Genomic DNA, 23,210 nt, shown 5'->3' on the forward strand with positions numbered 1-23,210 from the left:
ACCTTGCCAATGTCTTGACTATGTTCTATTAATTTTGATAAATACTGTACGTCAGTTTTTATGTAAAACACAAAATTGTCTGGGTGTACATAAACTCTAATCCATACACTTCTTTCCTGCATTGATTGTTGCAGTAGTCTTGCCAAGAAGATTCTCACAACAACAATCAATTCCTGAATGCAGCTGCGAGTGATCCTTCCTCGCTAGACATTCATAGGGCGGTATTGAGTTCCCGACGCTATTTCAGCCGCGTATTCAATGCTGCCATTTGTAACCGCATTGAAGGTGGATTTTGACAAAACAGAATGGGCTTTAACACAAGTCTGATCTGTTTTGTTGGAAATGGCCGTTGATAGTCGTATTCACAAACGTTTCTTGACAATCCATGGACTTTTTCACCTAAACACCCCCTTTTTGACACTTGGCAGGTGGAACATTGAATTCCACCTATCAAAATTGTAGAGCTGGGTGAAAGCGGGCCAGGATTCTGAACAGAACGTTCCGACAGTCGGAATAAAAGATTGAATACCCCCCATAGTCTTCTCTCTGTCCTGCAGTTACCTGTATTCTACAGTATAAACCAGGGCTGGGCAATTGCGGCCCTCCAGATGTTGATGAACTACACATCCCAGGATGCTTTGCATTAGTTTTGCTATGTGGCCATGCTGAAACTGATGCAAGGCATGCTGGGATGTGTAGTTCATCAACATCTGGAGGGACGCAATTGCCCAGCCCTGGTATAAACTTATACTTAAACCAAACCACACCAACGTACATCACTTTGCTGATTTCAAAATATCTCCCAACTTATTTGCTTTTTCCAAGATCTCTGTCTCTCTCACGTTATTCTGGAGCTCCGTGGAATGCCCTCCCATGCACAGTAAGACTCTCCTCTAGTCTCCAAAGCTGCAAGCCTTCACTGTAAACTCTCTTCTTCAGGCAAGCTTATCAAATCACCAAGATAACCTTCATAAACCTTTTTCTATCCAATTACAATTCTTTAAGCAAGCATTTTTACACCACTGTAGAATACTGTGCATTGGAAGTAAAGGAGTGTACTCCATAGATTTTCTATTTAAAGGTCTGACCATTATAATATTAAAAGTAAAAAACAGGACTTTCACAAATCTGTAACAACATTATTCTGATGACATTTAGTCTAACTAATTGGTAATAAAGTGTACGGTACGTATCTGTATAACCATGCTAGACAAATCACGTCTGCCAGGTGCCCATTCATACTTCCGCCCTGAAACTGGCAGAGTAACACCTGGCTCCCCAGTGTATGTGCTGAGAACTCTATTACAGCTCACGTGCACAGTGTTGTGACAATGGTGTTTAATATTTATGATATGCTTGCTGTCAACGTGCTTCACTATACAGTGTTTGCATGACTCATGCATGGCATGCCTTATAAATGTAAATGTTCTTAGTAGACCACTTTGACAATATATGTGTTGCATATTAGTCTTAAAAATAAGTATATACAGTACATGTGTTTTTGCAACCTGCACTCCTGTTAAGTCCAAAGTCCTACTTTACAATGATTTCTGCTTGGCGCCTCAATTGGGTGCAAGTAGACATCTGCACCCAAAAGTGCACCCTCTGGGCTTGTTGCCCAAAACAAGTGAATGGTTCCCTTATGTAGCTAATTGTTTTGGCACCTGCCTTTTTAAAGGGCAATTACTGGCAGCAGTTCAATTGTTTTGCTGTTCATTTCTAACTAGGAGCCCAAGCCCAGCAGCCTTTTTGCATTCTGCCTAATGTCTGGTTTAGCCAAGTAAAATGGTGGTACTTGCTGTGATCGGAGCAAATAAATAATGGGTGTCCAAACAATAGCACAACTCCCCTGTCTAAAGTCACGTGCTATATGCAGTTGTGGTCTGACACAATTCTTGGTTCAATGACATTCCAGGTGGCCAGTTCAAAAGACCTAGAACGTGCTGTAGAGTTTCATATAACCATTATGGGAAGAAAATAGAACTCAAAACTGCTAAACAAAGCCTATGGGATCTTAAGCTTTGAGGAGAGATGTATCAAATCCTTAATAGAGAAAGTGAAGAAGCGGCAATTGGCAGCCAATGAATGAGCTTCTGCCTTTTCATAAACTGTTCTATGTAAATGAAAGAAGCTGATTGGCTGCTAAATGTCGAACACACAAAATCGCAATATGCCAAATATGGTATAAGGGTTGGTTTTGCTTCTACTAATGTATAAGGTGTCAGGCTTGTAAAAAAAAAAAAAAAAAAAAAAATGCCAGTTCAAATAGTAACTTCAAATTAAATGTTACCAATAAATAGTTTTAAAGGTGAAAAATCAACCTCATGCAAATACATATCCGTTGATACCACTTCAACACACAGGTATTTTGAAGATTAAAGTGGTCAGAAACCAAGTTTTCTGGTGCAAACAATGTTCCACAAATTTCCCCTCCTTTCTCCAAGGTGTAATATATTACTCCAAAGGTCCTGAGATCTGACTTGGTGATCTTTATAGCATGTCGTCTCCTGCTGGCAATGAAGCAGTAAATTGAGAATGCCTAGACTAGGTGGAATATATTTTGCAATGAGCATTGCCACATAATTTCTGTGCATTATTCTCTGTGTGCAGGGCATGTGTCCTGCCCCGCAGTGTTGCCATGTGCATGATGACTGCTGACACCTAACATTTCTATGTGTCTATTTAGTCATTACTTTACTTCTGACTCCACAACTCTCCTCCATCTCTTCCACCATATCCATTCTGACCATGTTTACTACTATGTAATGGTCATACAGATAGTGGTAGATGCTCAAATTAGTTCAGTAATACTTTTCAGGTGCATGCAAGGGAGGGGTTAATACTGGGTAAGTAACAAGACATTGGTTCCCCCAGCACACTGAATAGTATTAGTAACCAATCTTGAACACTACATGATAATAGAATTCAGAGATATTGGTTACATATACCTGCGCAGGTGTATGCTATGCCCCCAAGCCGCGTCAAAGCTTCTCTGTATATTGGGGGTCCCTAGCGCTATATCTAGGTGCAGGGTGTGGCACCCCAAAAACTATCATAAGCTAGGAAGCCCAGTGTGGCACGCCAGTGAAATACTTGGTACTTGTGTAGTTTCACTGCGCCAGCATGGCACCGTGCTACTTCCGGGTTCTACGCTAGCCACGAAATATGTAAAAAAAAAAGTAACTTAGCTCCATGCCAACATGGATAGTTCATACCCCCACTATCCATGTTGGCATGGAGTTGATTTTAAATAGCGTGACGAGCCACCGAGCCCACAGCGTGAAACTACACAAGTACCAAATACTTTAGTGTTAATAATTAGTGATAGTAAGCCGAAGCTATATATAAAGGGATAAAATAAAAAATGGAATGCAATTAAAATGAGAGAGATAGTGTTAGTGATTAATTGAATGTAAGGGCATGCCGCACTAAAGCCACCCAGCCCTATCAGTCCAGGGGCACCGCACCCCACACCACTGTTACCCTAAATTGGGTCTACAATTAACCAGCAAGGAGCCACATGATAATGGCTCCTTACTTGATATATCTGAACTAAGAGCTACCTACCTTGGAGCAACCCCAGCCTACTCCATGTGGCATATCAGGACCTGCATCTCCTCCTAATACAAGCTCCTCTCTGCCTCTAACAATATACATACAGATAGTGGTAGATGCTCAAATTAGTTCAGTAATACTTTTCAGGTGCATGCCAGGGAGGGGTTAATACTGGGTAAGTAACTATGTAATGGTGACGACCATAGTTTAGGTCACTTATGACTGTTCATCTTCATAAATTAGAAATGGGCTATAAAGTTTACACATTGCCAACTAGATTATTTTACACAGTTTGTGCATTATAAGTTTATTTCTGTAAATATTTTCTAGATAAGTAGCCCTAACCTGACATTTGTAAATAGTGCTTATATTATCTGTCATTTAGATCCGCAGAACTCTCTAAGCCGAGTTCCATAGGTTTTTTTTTTTTTTCAGCCTTTTAGTCATTGTCATGGAAGATTGGTAGCAGTGTTAGCTGTTCCCACTTGTGGTATTGGTGAAATCCAAGTAGTAACCATTGCCAAGAACATGATAGCGGGGTGGTCAAGAATGAGGGCAGCTGCATGGTAAAATAGGGAATGACCAAAAGAGAAGGCAGAGTTAGAGAGAAAGGAACTGCAGCAATAGATGTAAAGGTGCGAGCTGGAGAGAGAATGTCATGGAGTAAAAGTAAAAGAGCAGAGTAAGCAGGTGAGAGACAGCGTCCGTTAGAAACTGAGATTTTAGGGGAAGTGTGGAGAGGGGAAAGATTAGGGGCAGGAGAGATAGGTGAGACAGGGAGATGGATGATGAGTGAAAGAAAGAGACTGGGGGGTGGAGAGAAGCAGGGGTTCAAGTGGGTTGCGGCAGCCATCCCTTTGTTCCTCCTATTCTCCACCCCAGGAGAGGCAGCACTTTTACCCCTCTTTCCCACCTCAGTACAAGTGGCGTTTGTACCTCCGACAGTGGGTCTCTTGCTTACCACTGCTGGCAAGTGGTGGGTCTCCTCACAGGCACCAGATGTCCTGCTTGCCAACTATGCAGACTCTTAAATTACACCATTGCATGGAACAGTGGTGCAGCTACTACCCGAGCAGCACTATTTAAAAAATTAATAATTAAAAAATAAAATCAAAAGGGGGCTCAAAAGCAGTTGCATGTCGTTCACCCTCTATAGTTAAGCCACTGTTCAGTGCTGTGCAGAGCGGTGCAATTGTTTGTACAGGAAGCAGTGCTCTGTTTCTAGAGCTGTGGTTGGCCATGGGGCAGGTAGATTGTTGAATGCTCCCCATCTTCTAGGTAGGCGACCTGTCAAATATTTTCTGTCAACAGCAGGACTCAAAGGGAGGGAATTTGTTCTGGGCCATTGTAAGCACTCCAGACACTGGCCACATAGGATGGAGACACTTGGTTCAGATGAGAAATAACTTATTTTATTATTCTAACCATCAAAAGCAAACAAAAACCCCCCTGAAATCTATAAAAATCCTGATTCACGTCTTTGTATTTTTGTTGGTATGCGGTTACTGGGTAGACAATGTCTAGGTCGACAGTGACTAGGTCAACACATTGAAATGGTTGACATACCCAAGGTTACATTGAAAAACAATGATAAAAGATAGATATAGATATATATTTATATTAAATGAATGGAATATATTTGCTGTTGTAGGTGCAGAAAGAAATGGTAGTTCTAGAATACAGGGATACTACTTTTCTCTGGGTTTTATTTATGTGCATTTGCAGCTGTTTGAAAGTTTATTTGGATGCAGTTTGTTTGTGGCAGCAGTTTTCATTTATGATGCAGTGATCGAGTTTAACCTTCTCCTCATGACATGTGGTCCACTGGTGTAAGATTATAATATCTGTATTCCTAGTCAACTGTTCCATCTTGTGCCATCTCTGTTTTGCTGTGTGCAAATAATCCATGTAACAATTTAGCTTCTCACTGTACTAAGTGTATCAGAACGTATAGTATTATGCTTTGATACTTTTTAGTGCACATTACAGAAGTCCCTTTTTTACGCAATCTCTGAAGCACCAGTGTTCCAATGTAGCACCTCTGAAATGTTGCAATATACACACAAGCCGATTTGAGTCCCATTTTTAAGCGATCCATCTAGATCGCTTAGAAATGGAGAACAGATTGCTCAGTGGGTTGTCTCCCAGCAATAGCCAAGCATCGCCATTGCCCGCATCCCTTTGACACTCTTTCCTGTTAATATCTCAGGGATTTGCCTAGGCAAAACCCTGCTGAGCACATACCGCTCAGCACACCTTGCGGTTGCACTGCATGGTGCCATGAGCCGCACCTGTCCTGTCTACCACTACAGAGCTTTAGGCTATGTGTGAGGTGTATACAGAAATAGGAAGCTACATGAGTTCTGAGAGATGTTCTCCCATTGCCCGACTCCCAGACGGGTGATATTGCATGGGGGGAGGGGAGCCCAGTGGTTATCCCACATATCTCTCTCCCTCTCCCTCCATTTATTGTATGTAAAGACAACTACAAAAGGAAATTAATGAGAAATCATTTGCAGACTTCTGTCACAGGCACTTAATTCCCGAATATATGAATTGCAGCACTAACAGCAAATCTATTCACTCTCCACTTACTATGTCAAATTCGTTTTCATTTCAAATGACCTCCTTACTACTCTCTAGTGTCTGCTGTTTACATTTTAAAGCCCTGTGCACACTAGTCGAGAAAGTTAAATATCTCAGAAGGGCCCTTCTAAAGGGGTCTTAAAGCTGAGCGATTTTGCAAGTGAAATCACGATGTCTCTGCCGGAGATAAGCCGCCAGCCTTCCCCAACAGCAGCCCGTGTGTACATCTGAATAGAAACTGCAGGTCTAGTCAAAATAATGTTGCCAGAAGTGTTTATTTGGCCAGACGATAGCAACGCTGTGCTGCTGCATATCGCTATCACCCACTGCCTACACGGGGCAATTCAGACAAACATGGTGGTTGTCTCTTTAGATCATTGGCAAATTTGTTATTGTTGGTTTTTCTCTGAAGGCTCTACAGCAGAGAATTAAAATTAAAAACTTGTTTGAGTGTCTTTTTATATATATATTTTTTTCTAGATCTAGTTTTACAATGGTTAGCAAGATCATTTCTATATTCTTGTTGCTTCGGTATAGATCATGTTGCTGGCATGTGCTGATTTCTGGCTAGATCCAGTAGGTAACTCACATGTGACACAAACACTGTACAGGCAGATTTTCCTCAGCTGATGACAGTGATAGCATACGTGGCAGGTGAGACTACACACAGACTCAGCAAGTTGTATTCAGGTTGCAGGCATGATCTCATTACTAAATTGTAAAGTCATTAACCTTTTAGTTATTTTGACAGTCATTAAAAACCTAAGCTTTTTAAAGGGAGACTATAATTTCCTCTACCTCCCTGTGGCAGGCAACACATGGGTTTCCTCCTTTTTATAGGTAGATATTTGGATAGGAAAAGTAAAGACAATGCCCCTATATAAGGCCCGCCCCCTAAGGCTCTGTGTCTTTTTTTTTTTCTTTCCAGGTAGATGGAGGCTTACCCTGTGAAGTGCTGCAGACTTCCCTGCTGCCTAGTGCAATAGGGGTTTAGGCAAAACCTTTTTCTGATGGTCTCCCGCTACCTAGTCTAGTTGGGAGTCCTACTGTTGAGGCTTCCTGATGCCTAGCGCAGTTAGGGGTTGCTGAGATTTCTCTTTTGTACATGCGGGGTCCGAGTGGCCAAGGGCAGGTGCTCCACTCTGTTGCCGCATGCTGTCAAAAGGGCGCCTTGTGTTCAGTGCGGTGCTGGGGACGCGGCGGCCGGCGCACACCTGGCGTTGTGCGGGATACAGGAGAGGTGCCTGGAGTCAGCCGGGACGCGTCCATCGTCATAGGTGGGCGCATGGAGCCGGGCGCCAGAGTCTGATGCCGCAAGCAATGTCCAACCAGACCCGCGGGATGCGGCGTGTGATGTCATCACCCGCGGCGGGCATCTGATGTCACCAGGAAGTGCCTACAGCGCCAAGCGGCACATGGGGGCATATATTAAACCATCTGTGGTCCCAGGAGGACGCTTCAGGGAGCAGGTGTGATACCAACAGACCAGTTAAGGCCCTGAGAGCAGCTGAGCTGCAGGGGGCACCGATACATTTTTCTTTCTTTGATGGTGTATTTGCTTCAAATACTAGTTGGTGTTGTGTATCTCGTCTGATATGGAGGAAGAGGGGAAGCAGCTGTCTAAGTCAGGGTACACCTAGGAAGATATGTGTGTATGTATAGGTGTAGTAAAAGAAGTTCATACGTGTATATGTTTCTGCTTAGGTCAGAAACAAGCAAGAAGAAATCTGAGACCAAGGCTAAGCATAAGAAACTGCACTCCGCAAAGTGCACATTATGTGATAAAGTGCTACCAGTGAAACATTCAGGCTCATTATGTGAAAAGTGCAAGGTGTCCCAGCAGTTGGGGTCACCCCAAATGTCAGATCTGGGGTGACATTTAATGAGATGCGAAAATGTGACTTTTACGATATCTTTTAGCACTTTTTCACGAATTCGCATATTTCATGACATGCAAAATCCGCAGATTTTGCAGGCGAAATCGCACTTTCTGAAAGTGAGATTTTTACTCGTGCCGGAACTCGCATCCAGATGTTTTCCCATTGAAAAGTATACAATTCGCATATTTAATGAGATGCGAATTTGGGAAAATGTGTCTAAAAATCGCCAAACATTTAGACCAGGTTCTGATATGCGAATTGGCCAGAACCCTGCACAGATCATTGAGATCTGGTCCTGTGTTAAAGTGTTTTTTGGGGAAAAAAATGGGGTGGGGTCCCCCCTCCTGAGCATAACCAACCCCCGGGCTCATTGAGCCGGACCTGGTTCCAAAAATACGGGGGACAAAAAGCATAGGGGTCCCCCGTATTTCTGAAACCAGCCCCAGACTCTTGGACCGGTCCTAGTTCCAAAAATACGGGGGACAAAAAATCTGGGGTTCCCCCGTATTTTGACACCAGCACCGGGCTCCAACAGCCTGCGGTGTCATGCCTCAGCCGGGGGACACTTTTTTTTTTATATAAGGTCCCCCGGCCGAAACAGGAGCACCGTGGTTGGTCAGCCTTGGACGGGGTACCTGGAGCAGTGGGGACCCCCCCCCCCCCCCAATGAAGACGCCGGCCTGATAGGGTTAAATCTCACATACGTAACATTGCTTTATGCAGGAGAACTACAAGTGCGAGCAGACCTCCCCCACATGCTGGGAATTGGAGAACCACAAGTCCCAGCATGCGGGTAAAAAGAATGTTAAAAGAAAAGAGACACACATAACTTTATTTTACACACCCCTTACTTTTACACCAATATACTTACCAATCCAGGATACCCCGTCCAAGGCAGACCAGCCACGGTGCTCATGATTCAGGCGGGGGGAACTTATATAATAGGTGTCCCCCGGCTGTGACATGACACCGTGGGCTGTTGGAGCCCGGTGCTGGTTTCAAAATACGGGGGACCCCCAGATTTTTTGTCCCCCGTATTTTTGGAACTAGGACCGGTCCAAGAGTCCGGGGCTGGTTTCAGAAATACGGGGGACCCCTATGCTTTTTGTCCGTATTTTTGGAACCAGCTCTGGCTCAATGAGCCCGGGACTGGTTATGCTCAGGAGGGGGGACCCCATGCTGTTTTTAATTTTATAAATACAAATTCGCACATTTTCATGCCTAAAAATCGCCCATTATCGCTCTGAATCGCACTTTTCTTCCGCACCTCATTAAATTTGCGAACTTGCGGAAAAAATGCGATAATGGGCGATTTTTGAAGGTGTGAAAAAATCGCATTCTAGTAAATGTCACCCATTGTGTCTATGCTATAGACTGCCTTGGCGGATACCTTCGTCACAAAGGAGGATCTAGAAAAAATGTTGTTAAAGAGACCTAGAGAACTATTATCAGCAGATTCTGATGGTTCAGGGGAATGTCCGTTTTGGGGACCGATGACTAAGTGGAGGAAGTCTAGGTCCTTCAAGTAAAAGCAGAGCTGGATTTTAATCCTGACCTGCTTAATAATTCGTTAACGTTAATTAATAAGTCTCAACATTGAGGACCCCCCAAGAAGAGGGTAAGCTACAAGGTTTACATTTCAAGGATAAAAAGAAGAGACCTAAGACGTTCCCCCTGCCAAAAACACTGAAAGAGGTCGTGGAGGAGGAATGGTCCCACCCAGACAAAAAGGTGGCTGTTCCTTTTAAGGGTAACAAAAATGTACCCGTTTGAGGCCTAGCAAGTGAAGGCATGGGAGATGGCACCAAAAGTAGAATGCTGCAATTGCAAGAATTTCTAGAAAGACTACTCTTCCATTAGGGTACGCAAACGTATTCAAAGACTCCAGGGAGAGGAAGATAGAGATGAATTTGTGAAAGCAGCATGTGACATCGGGGGCTGCGATTAAGGCATCATCTGCGATTGCGGTGACCTCTATAGTCTTAAGATCTTGGTGTCAAGACCTTGAGTCGGATCTTTTAGATGGCATAAAAAGATCTGAATTGTTAAAAATAGTACAGAACTTGCAGATGGCTGCCGAGTTTGCTTGCGATGCTTCCCTGGACACGGTTCGGTTGGCGGCAAGAACGAACGCAAGTACAACAGTGACCCGGAGAGCACTTTAGGCTTAAACCGTGGGCAGCAGATGCCCAGTCAAAGAACAAGTTAGTCTCTCTGCCTTTCCAGGGCGAATACTTGTTTGGTAGTAAGCTCGATGACATTATTTAAAAAATGTCTTTATGGCTGCCGCAAGAGATCGCCTCTAAAAAAAAGTTTAATCGACCACAACGCTATCAGCCTCCAGATTTTAAAGAAGTGAGAACATATAGGCCGGGCAGAGGCTATAGGAGACCGTGTTTTAGAAACAGTTCCTTTCGGAGTCAGAGTCTATCGATTTTTTTTTTTTATTTATTTTTTAAGACGCTTACCTACACATTCCTATTTTTCCAGAACATCAGAAATATTTGGTTTCATTTAAGAGGAGTAACTTACCAATTCACGGCGCTGCCGGTCGGCCTGTCCACATCCCCAAGAACGTTCACAAAAGTACTGATTGTACTCATAGCCAACCTCAGGCAAGAAGGGATATCAATATGGCCATACTTGGACGACTTGCTGATCATGGCAAGGTCGGAAGAGTTAGCACATCGGCATACACAGAGTCCTGGAATATGGCTCGTAAATGTGAAAGTCAGCTAAAGCCAACTACAGAGACGAAGCATCTCTGTGTCATGGTAGACACAAGGACAATGACAGTGATTCTGACTAAAGAAAGAGGAGACAAAATATGGAAGGAAGTTATGAGTCTCTTGGCAAAGAGAGTGGTACAATCAGGAGATTGATTAAGAATTCTGGGTCTCATGGCTGCAGCACTAGACACCATTATGTGGGCAAGATTCCACATGAGAGCGCTCCAGAACTGCTTTCTGTCCCAGTGGAAGGGGGACAGGAAGAATCTCAGTCAGAGGATATATCTGTCAGAAAGGACTCAAGCGGACCTCAAATGGTGGCTGAGTACAGGAAGACTTTGGCAAGGAAGGTCATTCGCAATGGGAGCAAGTAGTTCTGACAACAGATGCCAGTCTGACAGGATGGGGGGGGGGGGGGGGGGGGCTGTCTGCGCAGGATTAGCAGCTCAAGGCAAATGGGGAAGAAGTCCCTACAAGGCCCACTCGAATTTAAGAGAAATGAGGGTAGTGATGTTAGGATGCCTGTCTTTTTTTCAATCCCATTTGTACCAAAAGGATGTGGTAGTCAGGTAGGACAATCAGGTAGTTGTATATCAACAAACAAGGTGGCAGACTTAGTCATAGATGTTACAGCAGTACAGTATGTTTCGATGCGTTTTGCCTAGATAGACTTCATCAGGGGAACAATTAACATCTCCTATTGTGTTTTTGATCTCATGATTTTCTAGGCGAATGAAATTAGTAGAGATCCTTTTCTTTGGAGATAAAGATTCTCCTATTACTAATTGGCAATCAATCACATTTTATGGTATAAGTTGTACCAGTAGAAATAATTATTATAACCATCTATCCTAACAGTCTGTTTATGCTCCCTTCTACCTCCTTCTGTGTCACCCCTGTCTGTCTAACCCTCCTCTTTAGAATGTAAGCTCTCACAAGCTGGGCCCTCTTTCCTCATTTTCTTTTCCAATAATTTATAAATCTTTGCCACCCTGATAATTGTTTCAGTGTCCTGTCCCCTTATTTGCCATGTACTTGTCCTAAATTGTCTTGTACTGTCATTTGTTTGTTTTTTTGCTAATCTATGTATTTTAGGCGCTGTGGAACCCTTGTGGCGCCATATAAATAAACAACGATAGTAATATCTATTCATAGTACGTCTCCTATACCTTTCATGTTGGTCCTATACCAATACCAATTTTTAAGGGTGATAATCGATTTAGTCCTGGGTAGATGGCAGCAGTTAGTCTCTCTTTGGGACCTCTGTCTAGCCTTTCATGTAGGAGACAGAGGTCCCAAAGCGACTCTAACTGCTGATGTGTTGAGCCATAAAAAGATAAACAAGAGGGTGATAAGGGCTGATTGGCTGGCCGTTTATCACTCTAACTGCCCTTTTCAAACAGACTAGAAGGACAGTTAGGAGCTGATTGGCTAGATTTTTATCACTCTTTATCACATTTATCTCTTTTTAAGGCTTAATACATTTGCCCCCTTATTTAATAAGGGGGGCATTTGATGGAGTGCCACCGGTTATTTATTGGACTAGTCTTAAGCCCCGGGTGAAAGTTTATACTTATGCAACTCAAGTTTTGTAAAGTAAAAATGTTAATTTAATGGACCCTTATTGCTTTTAACCCCTTGGCTGGTATGGCTGGAAATTTCCCGGGCTGAGCTGCGTTGCTGCAGGAGCGGGCTCCTGAGAAAATTCCGGCCATGCCACTGTAAGAATTCGGTGATCCATTGGTGCTTTGAGTGGTGCATCGCCCCCCCCCCCCCCCCCCCCGCCTTGCTGATCAGGGCAGCTCGAGGAGGGTCGAGCATGCTCCGCCGTTCGCGGGTTCTGGCGTCCAAAGACAGGAATGTTTGTGTAAAAAGGGGGAGGGGTAGCACAGCCTCGCTCCCCCGTGCAGCACCACCAGCCACTCGCCCACCCCTCACTTTGCTCAGAACGTTGATTTAGTGAGGGTGAGTGCTGATCCATTAGCAATGTAAGGTACTTGTGTAGTTTCACGGCGCCAGCGCATGCCCGCTCTAGCTTTGAATCCTGGCAGCTTGCCAAACTGCCTTAATTCTCTAAGCTACGTTATCAGTGTAGCGCCTGTTTGAATCCGGTCAGCTGCCTTACATCTGTAATCTACGTTCTCAGCGTCCTAAGCTGACTCCGCGGCAGCCCAGTGCTGCTACTCCTAAGCTCCTGTGAAGCCTAGTGAGCACCTCACACAGCGCTGGCGCCCGCATGATATCCTCTCTTCTGTGGAGAGGGGATCATGCGGGCGCCGGTGGAGAGGAGCTCCATCTGTGTGATACGTAGGAGCGTCTCAGACGCTCCAGCAGTGAGACGCTCCTGCCTCTGACCTCTAAGTAGCTATTGCTTAGATGTATGATATGGCAGGTGTGAATGTGTTCCTGAAACACCCCCACTATCCACGGCAGCCCGAAGCCTGGCGAGCGGACGCGTTACGTGTCCTCCCAACCTTTTCATACCCCCACCATCCATGTCTGCATGGAGTTTATTTTATATAGTCTGAGCCCGAAGTATGACGAGCGGACACGGATAACTTCACATGTTTTCTGCGTTCCCTCGCGGGGCACACTTCGCTTCGGGCTCAGTGGCTTGCTGTGCTCGCCACACTATATAAAATCAGCTCCATGCCGACATGGATGTGGGGGTATGAAAAGGTCTGGAGGATGTGTACCGCGGGGCTCGCTGCACTCGTCACGTTCCGGGATGGTGTGGATAATGGGGGTATCAAATGGAGGCATTTGCCAGTATGTAACATGGAACACTCTTTGGACAGGAGAGGCATGCGCTACTCAGACGCAGGAGCGTCTCATTGCTGGAGCGTCTGAGACGCTCCTACGTAACACACAGATGGAGCGCCTCCGCCATTACTCGCATGATCCCCTCTGCACAGAAGAAAGGATATAATGCGAGCGCTGTGTGAGGTGCTCACTAGGCTTCACAGGAGCTTATGAGTAGGAGCGCTGAGCTGCCACGGAGTCATCGCAGGATGCGGAGAACGTAGATTACAGATATAAGGCAACTGATGAGCTGTCAGGATTCAAACAGGCGCTACGCTGATAACGTACAGTAGCTTAGAGAAGTAAGGCAGTTTAGCAAGCTGCCAGGATTCAAAGCTAGAGTGGGAGCGTGCTGGCGCTGTGAAACTACACAAGTACCATGTAATCCTATAGAGAGAGAGAGAGGTATATATGTCCCTAGTTGCCTCCTAGGGACATACTGTGCAGTATGTCGCCAATGTGCAAAATAGGCTTAATAAACATGTATCATATAAGGGGAACTTACACAATATTTGGCAGTGGTTTTAATGTAAGGACTGACTGGTGTATGTATGTTTAGAACACATAATAAGAACCCCCTCCCCTGCTGATGATAAAAAAAAAAAAAATATTTAATATATATATATATATATATATATATATATATATATATATATATATATATATATATATATATATATATATATATAGTTTGTGACAGTAATTGCATTAGACCAGATAACTATTGCACATGTTCTTCTATCGACACAGATTAAGCATTGTCATATATTAAAATCTGTCAGGTGTTATTGGGGAACATAATTTTGATATTTTTAAGTTCACATTCTGACAGGGCGGTTATGTCCTTTTTGAGTAATGAGTATTGCCGACTGCAGATATAAAATAATAAAAATAATATATATCTCTATCTGTCTATCTATTTCTATCTGTCAGACCGGCACTCCTCCAGACTGAAGATGAAAACTGGGGTGTCCCCTTAAGCGGTGGTGCAGTATTGGGTTCTAAGAAAACAGCGGCACTCCACAGGATTTATCAAACATGCATAGTATTTATTTAAAAAAAACCATGACGTTTCGGGCCATAAACGGAACCCCTTCTTCATGGTGTACAGGCCATTTCTGTGTGTGTGTGTGTGTGTGTGTGTGTGTGTATATGTACAGTATATGTGTGTGTATATATAATTTCCATTTCTCCTCACATCCTGCTTCATGTACAAAGACCTGCCTTGCATCAGACCTTTCTGCTGTCTCTATGCACATGGTTCAGCTACTTTCCTTGTTGAAAAATACATTGAGCTACAAACAATCTGACATCCTCCTATGTGACAGCAAGAGAGCTAGTTAACATAGATCTTTTCTAGCAGCTGCCTTGTAGTTCTCTCTCACACAAATAATTAGACTTTTATGTGCTATGTGAACCTACCAGCTGTTAATCCTGTTTTTATTCAGTGATGGGATTAATTTCTGATGATTTAAAGACCTGCGTTTTAAAAGTCTTCTGCAGACATATCACTGAATGCCTCTGAAAATGATCCACTGTCATCATAGTTAGAATAATTACCATAGCTAGTAATAGGTCAAATAATTTCCTTTAACTTCTGTATAGTGGCAGATGCCGAATATGTGGTGGACTGTCTGGAATGAAAACATAATACCGAGTCTCTAAACTGTGAATTTCAGTAGGTGAAATGATAGGGGAACATGTGCAATATGGATTACAAACCTGCATTTTGAACCTCTTCCTTTAGATATTGTTATGCTGCTTTCAGACTGCAAAACTGGCTTTGACCTGGTATATTAAAACATTTCTAAAAATGTGTCTGAACCCCTTTCACACCGCATGTCTTTAAACAGTATTTCAATGCAGTTTTTGTTCCTTCACAACACTGAGCCCGTTTTAACCCATAGAAAACAGTGGATGAAAAAAAAACGGGTCTGAAACGGGTAGGACCCTGCTTTATTACCGTTTAGAAATACAAGTTCAATAGAACGGGTAAATTAACTCTGCACCTTAGACTGCACAAATTACTGTTTTAAAACTGCAAAATAACGGGTAAAAAGTGTGATCTGAAAGTGGTATTAGTGTCCACATTAAAGTTGGCAAGTACTGTTATCTCTTGTTTTTATGTTTTTAGTTTGTGTTTGGCAAATCTGGTAGTTTATAGGTTACGTTACAGAATTAAAGACCCTAGAAGTAATATTGGTATTTATTTTTATTTATTTAAAGTCTAGTTTAAATGTTGTCAACAATTATGTGGATAGGCGGCTAATTTTTTTTTTTTTCTCATTCATAATTTAATATGCAATCTTAGTATTCAATGAGTGTTGATTTTTTTCTATTTTTTTTTCTGACTGTTGGAAAGGTCGTCACTTTTGCAGATTTTCAGTTGAATATTACATTCGACCTATTCAGTCCAATTGCTGAATTTTCGACTGGCGGAAGACACACGGTTTGACTGACTTTATTCAGTTAGTCTGTTTTCGTCTTTTTTTCCACAGATGCAGGTTCCATTTTTAACCAAGGACTAACCTGCATCGGCAAAAAAGCCGTCCGAAAACGGCTGCATTAAATATGTTTGTCTGGATATTTTGGGTAGTCTAACAACATTGCTCCTTTAGCCAAAACATTTGCAGTCCTACTATAAAATTAACCTTGAATATTTGCATATCCATGAAAAATTTGCATAAAGACTTGGAATGAAAATCTGGTGTTTATATGGGTGCATATGACATTTGATAATTTGCTTCCAAGCACTGACCATCATTTCTGTTTTTCCAGCTGACAACTTGGCTAAATTTGATTTAACCAATTTATCTGAATGTCCGTTTGACATTTCAGAGCAAATGGTCAATTGTCATTTGCTCCCAGAATTTTGTTCCTACCGGCCAGATTGGACAATAATCTTGTGGTGTATGTGTCCAGGTTTATATTTTTCTAGAAAATTAGTAATTGCAATATTTATCATTAGACTGCATGAAACTTTTGTTCCAGTGCCTACACTCGTAGCGATTTAGGGGCATTTTTATAATCGATCTCTCTAATATAACTTGGGAAATGCCCCTACATTGCTCCGTGTGTGGGGGCCATAGCGATGTGTGGCTTTGCATAGAAGTATCTCCGTGTGCATCAGCGGAAGAAAACAAAAAATGAAGTTTGTGATAACCCGCATTTGAACACTAAAGTCCAGTTATTTTGGCTAGATGAACAAGAGACTTGAACCAATACCTCCCTAAGTGTGGCAGCAATCACTGTTCAGTTGATGTAATATTGTGTTGCAATTTATTAAATTCTGATCTGAGCAAGTTCACAAGATTTCCTCTCCGATGTCTGGTAGTAATCTTTCTCTGGGGCATTTGTTCACCAGAGTGTGGCTCTGTAAATATTGAAGGAAAACTCCCAGAAGTATTTAAGTTACATGTGTAATATAACTAATTCAGAACTACTGTGTGAAATTCAAAGCAAAGAGTTATGGTAACTGTGTTAATGACTCATCCGTCCAAGAGAGCAGGGAAAGCCCTTTTGTTTCTGCAGCTAAAACAGTGCACTGCAGTACACGTGGCTGTCTGTGTAAATGTACAACATGTTCCAGTGCAGCGGCTGTGCATTGCATCTGACATTTCAACATGAGTTGGGAATGATAATGGCACTGCTGGCATCAATAAAACATATCTAAGTATTTCTAGTACAGAAAGATATAGATACTTAGGAAATTACTACACATTTTCTTATTGTTTTCGATTTTTTATTAGGCTATTCATCAATGTAATTGTTTAAAATCGACTACTTGTGTGTGACTCGATATTAGGATTGACATTGTATGTCGCAAAATTATAAAGGTGTTACTATTGCATTGCCTTGTAGCAAAGAACAATGACTATAATATAAACCGTAAATAAGGAACATTTATATATAGATATATACAGTACTTCTTCATTTACTACTTCAATGTCTAAACAAACTTTTATGATGAGCACAAATGTTTTATTTCTATTTTTTTCAACCGTTATTTTTGTGGCAGCTGTGGATAATATAAGGCCCACCATAGACTACTGCGACTTCTCATCTCCCTTTTACACCAGTGCCTCGACCCGGGTTATTGCCATGCCACTGGTGTAAATCGTGCCAAATAAAAAAATATATATATCCCGAGTCCTGTTACCCGGGAATCCAACCCTGTAAATGCTCACGGTCACACACTGGGCATACCCGTAGTCAGGGGCCGTGTAAATGGGTTTCCACCAATGAAAGGAGTCAGTACCCCCAACCGATGTGTCCTGCAGTCTGTACGGAGGTTGGGTAGGGGCCGCATACAGCCTATGCTGCTGTCTGTTGTACTATGTACACAGCAGTGGGGCTTGGGCGGAGGTGAATGGATGCTTGTGTGCAGCATCCATTCACCTCATGGACAGAGGCTGGGGGTAGCCCAGCAGCTTTTACAGGTGCTGGGCTTGTTCCCAGCATGTCAGTTGTCATTGCAGGAGTCCCAGCTGGAGGATTTTCTGGCGCTTGGATATGGTCAACTCGGAGCCAGCCTTCGCCGGCGTCATTCGCCAGGCATTATACCGGTGTGGACGCTGTATAAAAGGGGACAACTCCCAGGTCACACTTGGGTTGGAGCAGAGTCCAAAAACCCGGCTGTGGCCCGGCATCTTTGGTGTAAAAGTGGTATCAAAGGGGAGAAGTTGCAGCCCATCTCCTTTGAACCACCCGGGAGCTTTCCGTGCAGCAGGATAATATACTATATCTTATGGGGTCATTTTGCATATAATAGATTGTTTGCGTTGCTATTCCAGATGCTGGGTGGCTGTCCAAATCAGAGGTCGGATGTCCAATTTTCGACCTGACCACGAATGGGATTAGATGTCAAACGCATGCGATTTTGGCCAATTTCACCCGATTTTTCTCAGCCAGATATGTTGGAATCGGGTGAAAAGTGGCCAAATCGCACAAGTGTATGGCCAGCTTTAGTTTTGGGAATATGCAGACTTCAAGATGCTCTGCCCTCCTGTTAACATTTGAACAGGGGTAAGCTATAAACTTTAATAATGATATATCTGAATAACTTCCCCCTCTTCTCCAGAGCTACATTGAGGAAGAAACCAAATACTGAATGTAGGCACGCTGGCTTTAACGCTTGTTTTCTGTTGTGGTGCAATGTTTAATAACAGGTTTTGTTTCCTTTCTCCACAGCATTCATTCAGTCCGACAATATCATTGAAGTGCTTCGTTTTGATGAAGGCGGCCTTTTAGAGGTAATTTTTAACTAAGATAAAAATTTGTCTGCTTACAAAAATGCTATTTACTGATATTTTAACATGGCCAGCAATTTTGAAAGAGGTGTGTGTGTGTGTGTGATAACAGCAGATGAGCTATGGGGGCCAGTGATGATGTGACGCTTACCGCTGCCCTGTACACACCAGGTGGCTTTTGAGCTAATAGCAGCTCAAACGACAAACTGAGCTGCCCAGCCAGCTACTTATGTCATGAATTCTAATATTCCTGGGGCCTAGGAACTATGTGGTAAATTTACTAAAGCTTCTACAAATGAAGTGGTAGCAACCGATCAGATTATGCTTATCATTTCTCTATAGTAGCCTATAAAAAGGTCGAATCAAATTGGTTTGCTGTGAGAAGCACCAAATGTTTTCATTTTTAGAAGCCCCTTAGCGGGGATAATCAATCCAGATGATATTTCTGACAGACGGAACTATAGTTAGTTATTGACAAGAATAGGTCGCCATTTAGCCTATTCAATGTTAGGTCCTCTGGATGGGCTAAAATGTCCAGAATTGAATACCAGTGTTGATATTTGAGCCGATCGGAAATATCGGCTGAGATTGACTACCCCTTTATGTTTTCCTTCTAGGATTTTTGGGACTGGTGCATCCTAGAGAAGAGGGCATATTTTATTTTAAAGGTTTAAAGTTATTTGCCTTTTATAAAGCAGCAGGTTTTTAATGAAAGTTTTACTATATTAACATTTTTTTGAATGACAATTGCAGCTCACCTAATTGGGCACAAATCTTATTGTGAACCTCTTATTTATATGGGTTTTCATATAATTTATAAGGGTTTCTTTTTAATCAAGATGTAAAATGAACAAATTTACAAATCCAAATTTTGTTAAGGCCCGTACACACACTACGATGTCTTTTTAATGATGATGAACGACCCCATTATAAATCACCTCCTGAACAACCCAGAACGACTTCGTTCAGGGTCGTTTAGAAGGTGAATCTTTTAACATCGTCTACTGTTTATGCTGTGAATGACGGACGACTACCAACGATGCGTGTACCCGTGGGTCGTTAAAGACCATAGCCATCGTCAATGCATGCAGGTCAATTTGGCTATGGTCGTTAACATTCTTTGTTTTTTTAATAGAAAAGGTCCTGCATCGTTTGTGGTCGTTTGTCAGCCGTCGTGCACCAGTGATCACCTGCAATGCTGAGGTCGTTCATTTTCACTTCAAGGGTGAAAATGAAAGATGGTAGTTAACGATGGGTCGTTACTGACACATCTTTGTGTATGTATGGGCCTTTATTCTTAAATAGAACATTTTTATTTATTTATTTATTTTTCTTCACATTAATCTTAATAGATACCTAAAGTTTTTATATTGGGATTGTGTTGGCGTTCACCTGCTATATGTCAAGTCATTCATGAAAATTGTATGCACTACACATCTGAGACAATGAAACAATCATTTTTTCAGTTGACTTCTGAAGAGGAACTTGCATACCTGTAACGACTCTACAGACATTGCATGCTCCAACTTCGCAGGCATGCAAACGTAAGTGGAAAGGATACTCCACAAGTAACGAAGATTCACTTCAACATTTTTACATTACCCTGTCCCACTGCAAGGAACTATGCAGAAGTCCACATCCAAGCTCATAAGTTTGTTTTGTGACAAACATTCTGTGTTTAATCAACAGGACTTTGTGGCAAAACCTCTAAAGGGCCCTACACACGGAGAGATTTCTAACGGGAGATTCAGCATGAGAGATATCCCTGAAACTGAGTTTCTCAGATAAGGAGTCCACACAGGGAGAGAATTGTGCCAGAGATTCATAATGGGAGATACACTCCTGAGCGATTTGAAATCTCTCATGCTGAGAAGGGCCCTATGGAGGAATTTTTCTTAGCGATTTTACTACATCGCTCAGAAAATGCTCCTACATCGCTCCATGTATAGATGGCCATAGTGTTGTTGTAGAGCTAGCACTGTTAAAATTTTTGCGGAAAATAAAATTCAGCACCATATTGGTCATGTATGCCCAATATCGCAACTTTTTCTGCTCATCTCTTTGGAGTGTGATGCAAAAATCTGTGATCTAGATCAGTGTGATTTGCCATTTTGAAACGGCAAACTGTGGCCGTTGTATAATTTATTAACTAAAAGATTTTGCCCCTCTACAGATTTAAGACATTCCACAGCACTATATAAAACACATTAAATATATGATTTAGAAAATGATTTAATATTCTCCATTATACAGGCAGATTGCCAAAATGTCAATAGGTCATCATGGTAAAGATCAACACATGAGTTTTTTTTTAACTTTTTTTAATATTATACCACCCCTGTGGACTTCGACTGGGAAAGTAAAGTGTGCCAAGTACAGTGCAGCACTTTGCCTGAAGAATGGTGAGCTAACACAGCACACTATATGGGGGTCCACATGCCCAAGTGTTGACATTGACACCAAAAATGTAATTAAAAAACAAAACTCATATTGACCTTTTCATGTGGTGACCTTTTAGTCATTGTGAGCTATATAACACCCATGGGTGGAACGGAGGTCACACACATATGATCCCCAATTCCCACAGTGGCTGTGTCAGGCGGCAGATGTTCCAGCAGGACCATCTGAGCAGACACAGCAGCGTCCCACCTGCATCCCCAACCCCAGCGCATACATACACAGGTGAGATACAGCGCTATGTGCAGCTTCAGCCCCGCTCACCTCTTAGCATGTGTAGGATACTGCCCCGGAGTCTGATCGGTGCCCCAGGCTGGGTATGCCAGCTGCAGTGCCAGGGTCCCACCTTTGCCCCTGGCCATTTGGATCATGATGATATCCCACCAGCCCGGTGAGGTGACAGGGGGTGATGTGATGGGGCGAGACGGAGGTGAGGTGACTGGGAGTGAGGGGGTTGGGTGACAGGGCAAGAGGTTGAGATGCTCTCCTGTGAGCACCAGCAGCCAGTGCCGTGTAGCAGTGGGGGACAACGGCTCGGACAGGAAAGCAGCGGCGGGTAGCATCATCTGGTGCGGTGGAGCTGTTGCTGGGGGAGCCGCAGCTGGCGGTGCCAGAGAGTAGTGGTGGCAGTGGCTGGTGGTGCGGCAGAAGCTGCCGGCGCTGCGGGAGCAGGGACTAAGGGGGAAGCGATCTTTTGATATCTAGGCCAACATCAAAAAATTGCATACACAAGTTCCACATAAGGAAAAGGTCACCTTCTTTTTATTTTTTTTTATCACTGTTTTTTTGAGCCACCATGTGCTGACGGGCGGTATTTCATGCCCTACCATCCACTAGGGCAGGGGTGGCCAACCAATCAGAGGCGAAGAGCCGAAAAATATGTTCTGGCAAGACAAAGAGCCGATCCGCCAGTTTCATCTATCCGGCCAGCACGCCATATCTTTCAGTCTCACGCACTGTTCACCGAGAATGGGATGCGTATACATGTGAGACAATTGCGCATCCCTGCACAGAAGATATGGCATGCTGGCCAGATAGATGAAACTGGCTAAACCTGTACAAAAACATGTCCCTCTGTGCCCATTTCTCACATGCCCCTCTGTGCCCATATCCCACATGCCCCTCTGTGCCCATATCCCACATGCCCCTCTGTGCCCATATCCCACATGCCCCTCTGTGCCCATATCCCACATGCCCCTCTGTGCCCATATCCCACATGCCCCTCTGTGCCCATATCCCACATGCCCCTCTGTGCCCATATCCCACATGCCCCTCTGTGCCCATATCCCACATGCCCCTCTGTGCCCATATCCCACATGCCCCTCTGTTCCCTATTTCCCACATGCCCCTCTGTACCCATATCCCACATGCCCCTCTGTACCCATATCCCACATGCCCCTCTGTACCCATATCCCACATGCCCCTCTGTGCCCATTTCCCACATGCCCCTCTGTGCCCATATCCCACATGCCCCTCTGTACCCATATCTCCCATGCCCCTCTGTGCCCATATTGCCCATATTACACATGCCCCTCTGTGCCCATATTACACATGCCCCCCCTCTAATCTGTGGACGGCAGGTTGGTGGTGGATCAGGGAGCGGACAACAGGGAGCATGATGATGGTGGTGGGGCAGGCCGGCAGACACACAACTCAGCAGGTATCTGAAGCATCGGCGGTTGCCACAGAGGGGGACTTGTGCGTGTGCGTATGTACTATGTAGCTGCCATGGAGGGGGGACTGCACAGCATTACTGGTACTGTGGGAGGGGACGCGGTCACACCAACCTATGGAGGGAGGGCAGCTTCTTCCCCTCCTGTCCCAGCCTGCCCCCGCCCACCTATCCTGTGCACAAAGCCAATAGGCTCTGTGTAAAGTTGAGTCGCTGCCCAGCATCTTCCGACCTGGCTGCAGCGCAGCTGTCAGCTCAGGTGAATGTCAGTACGCTGGCG

At 43.6% G+C, this 23,210-nt stretch overlaps 1 protein-coding gene across 2 annotated transcripts in view; it reads left to right on the top strand.

Moving 5' to 3' along the window:
• The window catches only part of TMEM131 (transmembrane protein 131), a 264,088-nt gene that overhangs the window by 31,159 nt on the left and 209,719 nt on the right, over window positions 1–23,210 (top strand). For both annotated transcript variants that reach the window (XM_083168563.1, XM_083168562.1), the window contains exon 2: window positions 18,743–18,804. In XM_083168563.1, coding sequence (XP_083024689.1) covers window positions 18,743–18,804 — 62 coding nt within the window. The remainder of the gene's footprint in view (window positions 1–18,742; window positions 18,805–23,210) is intronic.

This window comes from Crinia signifera, chromosome 2 (assembly GCF_055691185.1).
Source record: "Crinia signifera chromosome 2, ASM5569118v1, whole genome shotgun sequence".
Taxonomy (NCBI): Eukaryota; Metazoa; Chordata; class Amphibia; order Anura; family Myobatrachidae; genus Crinia; species Crinia signifera.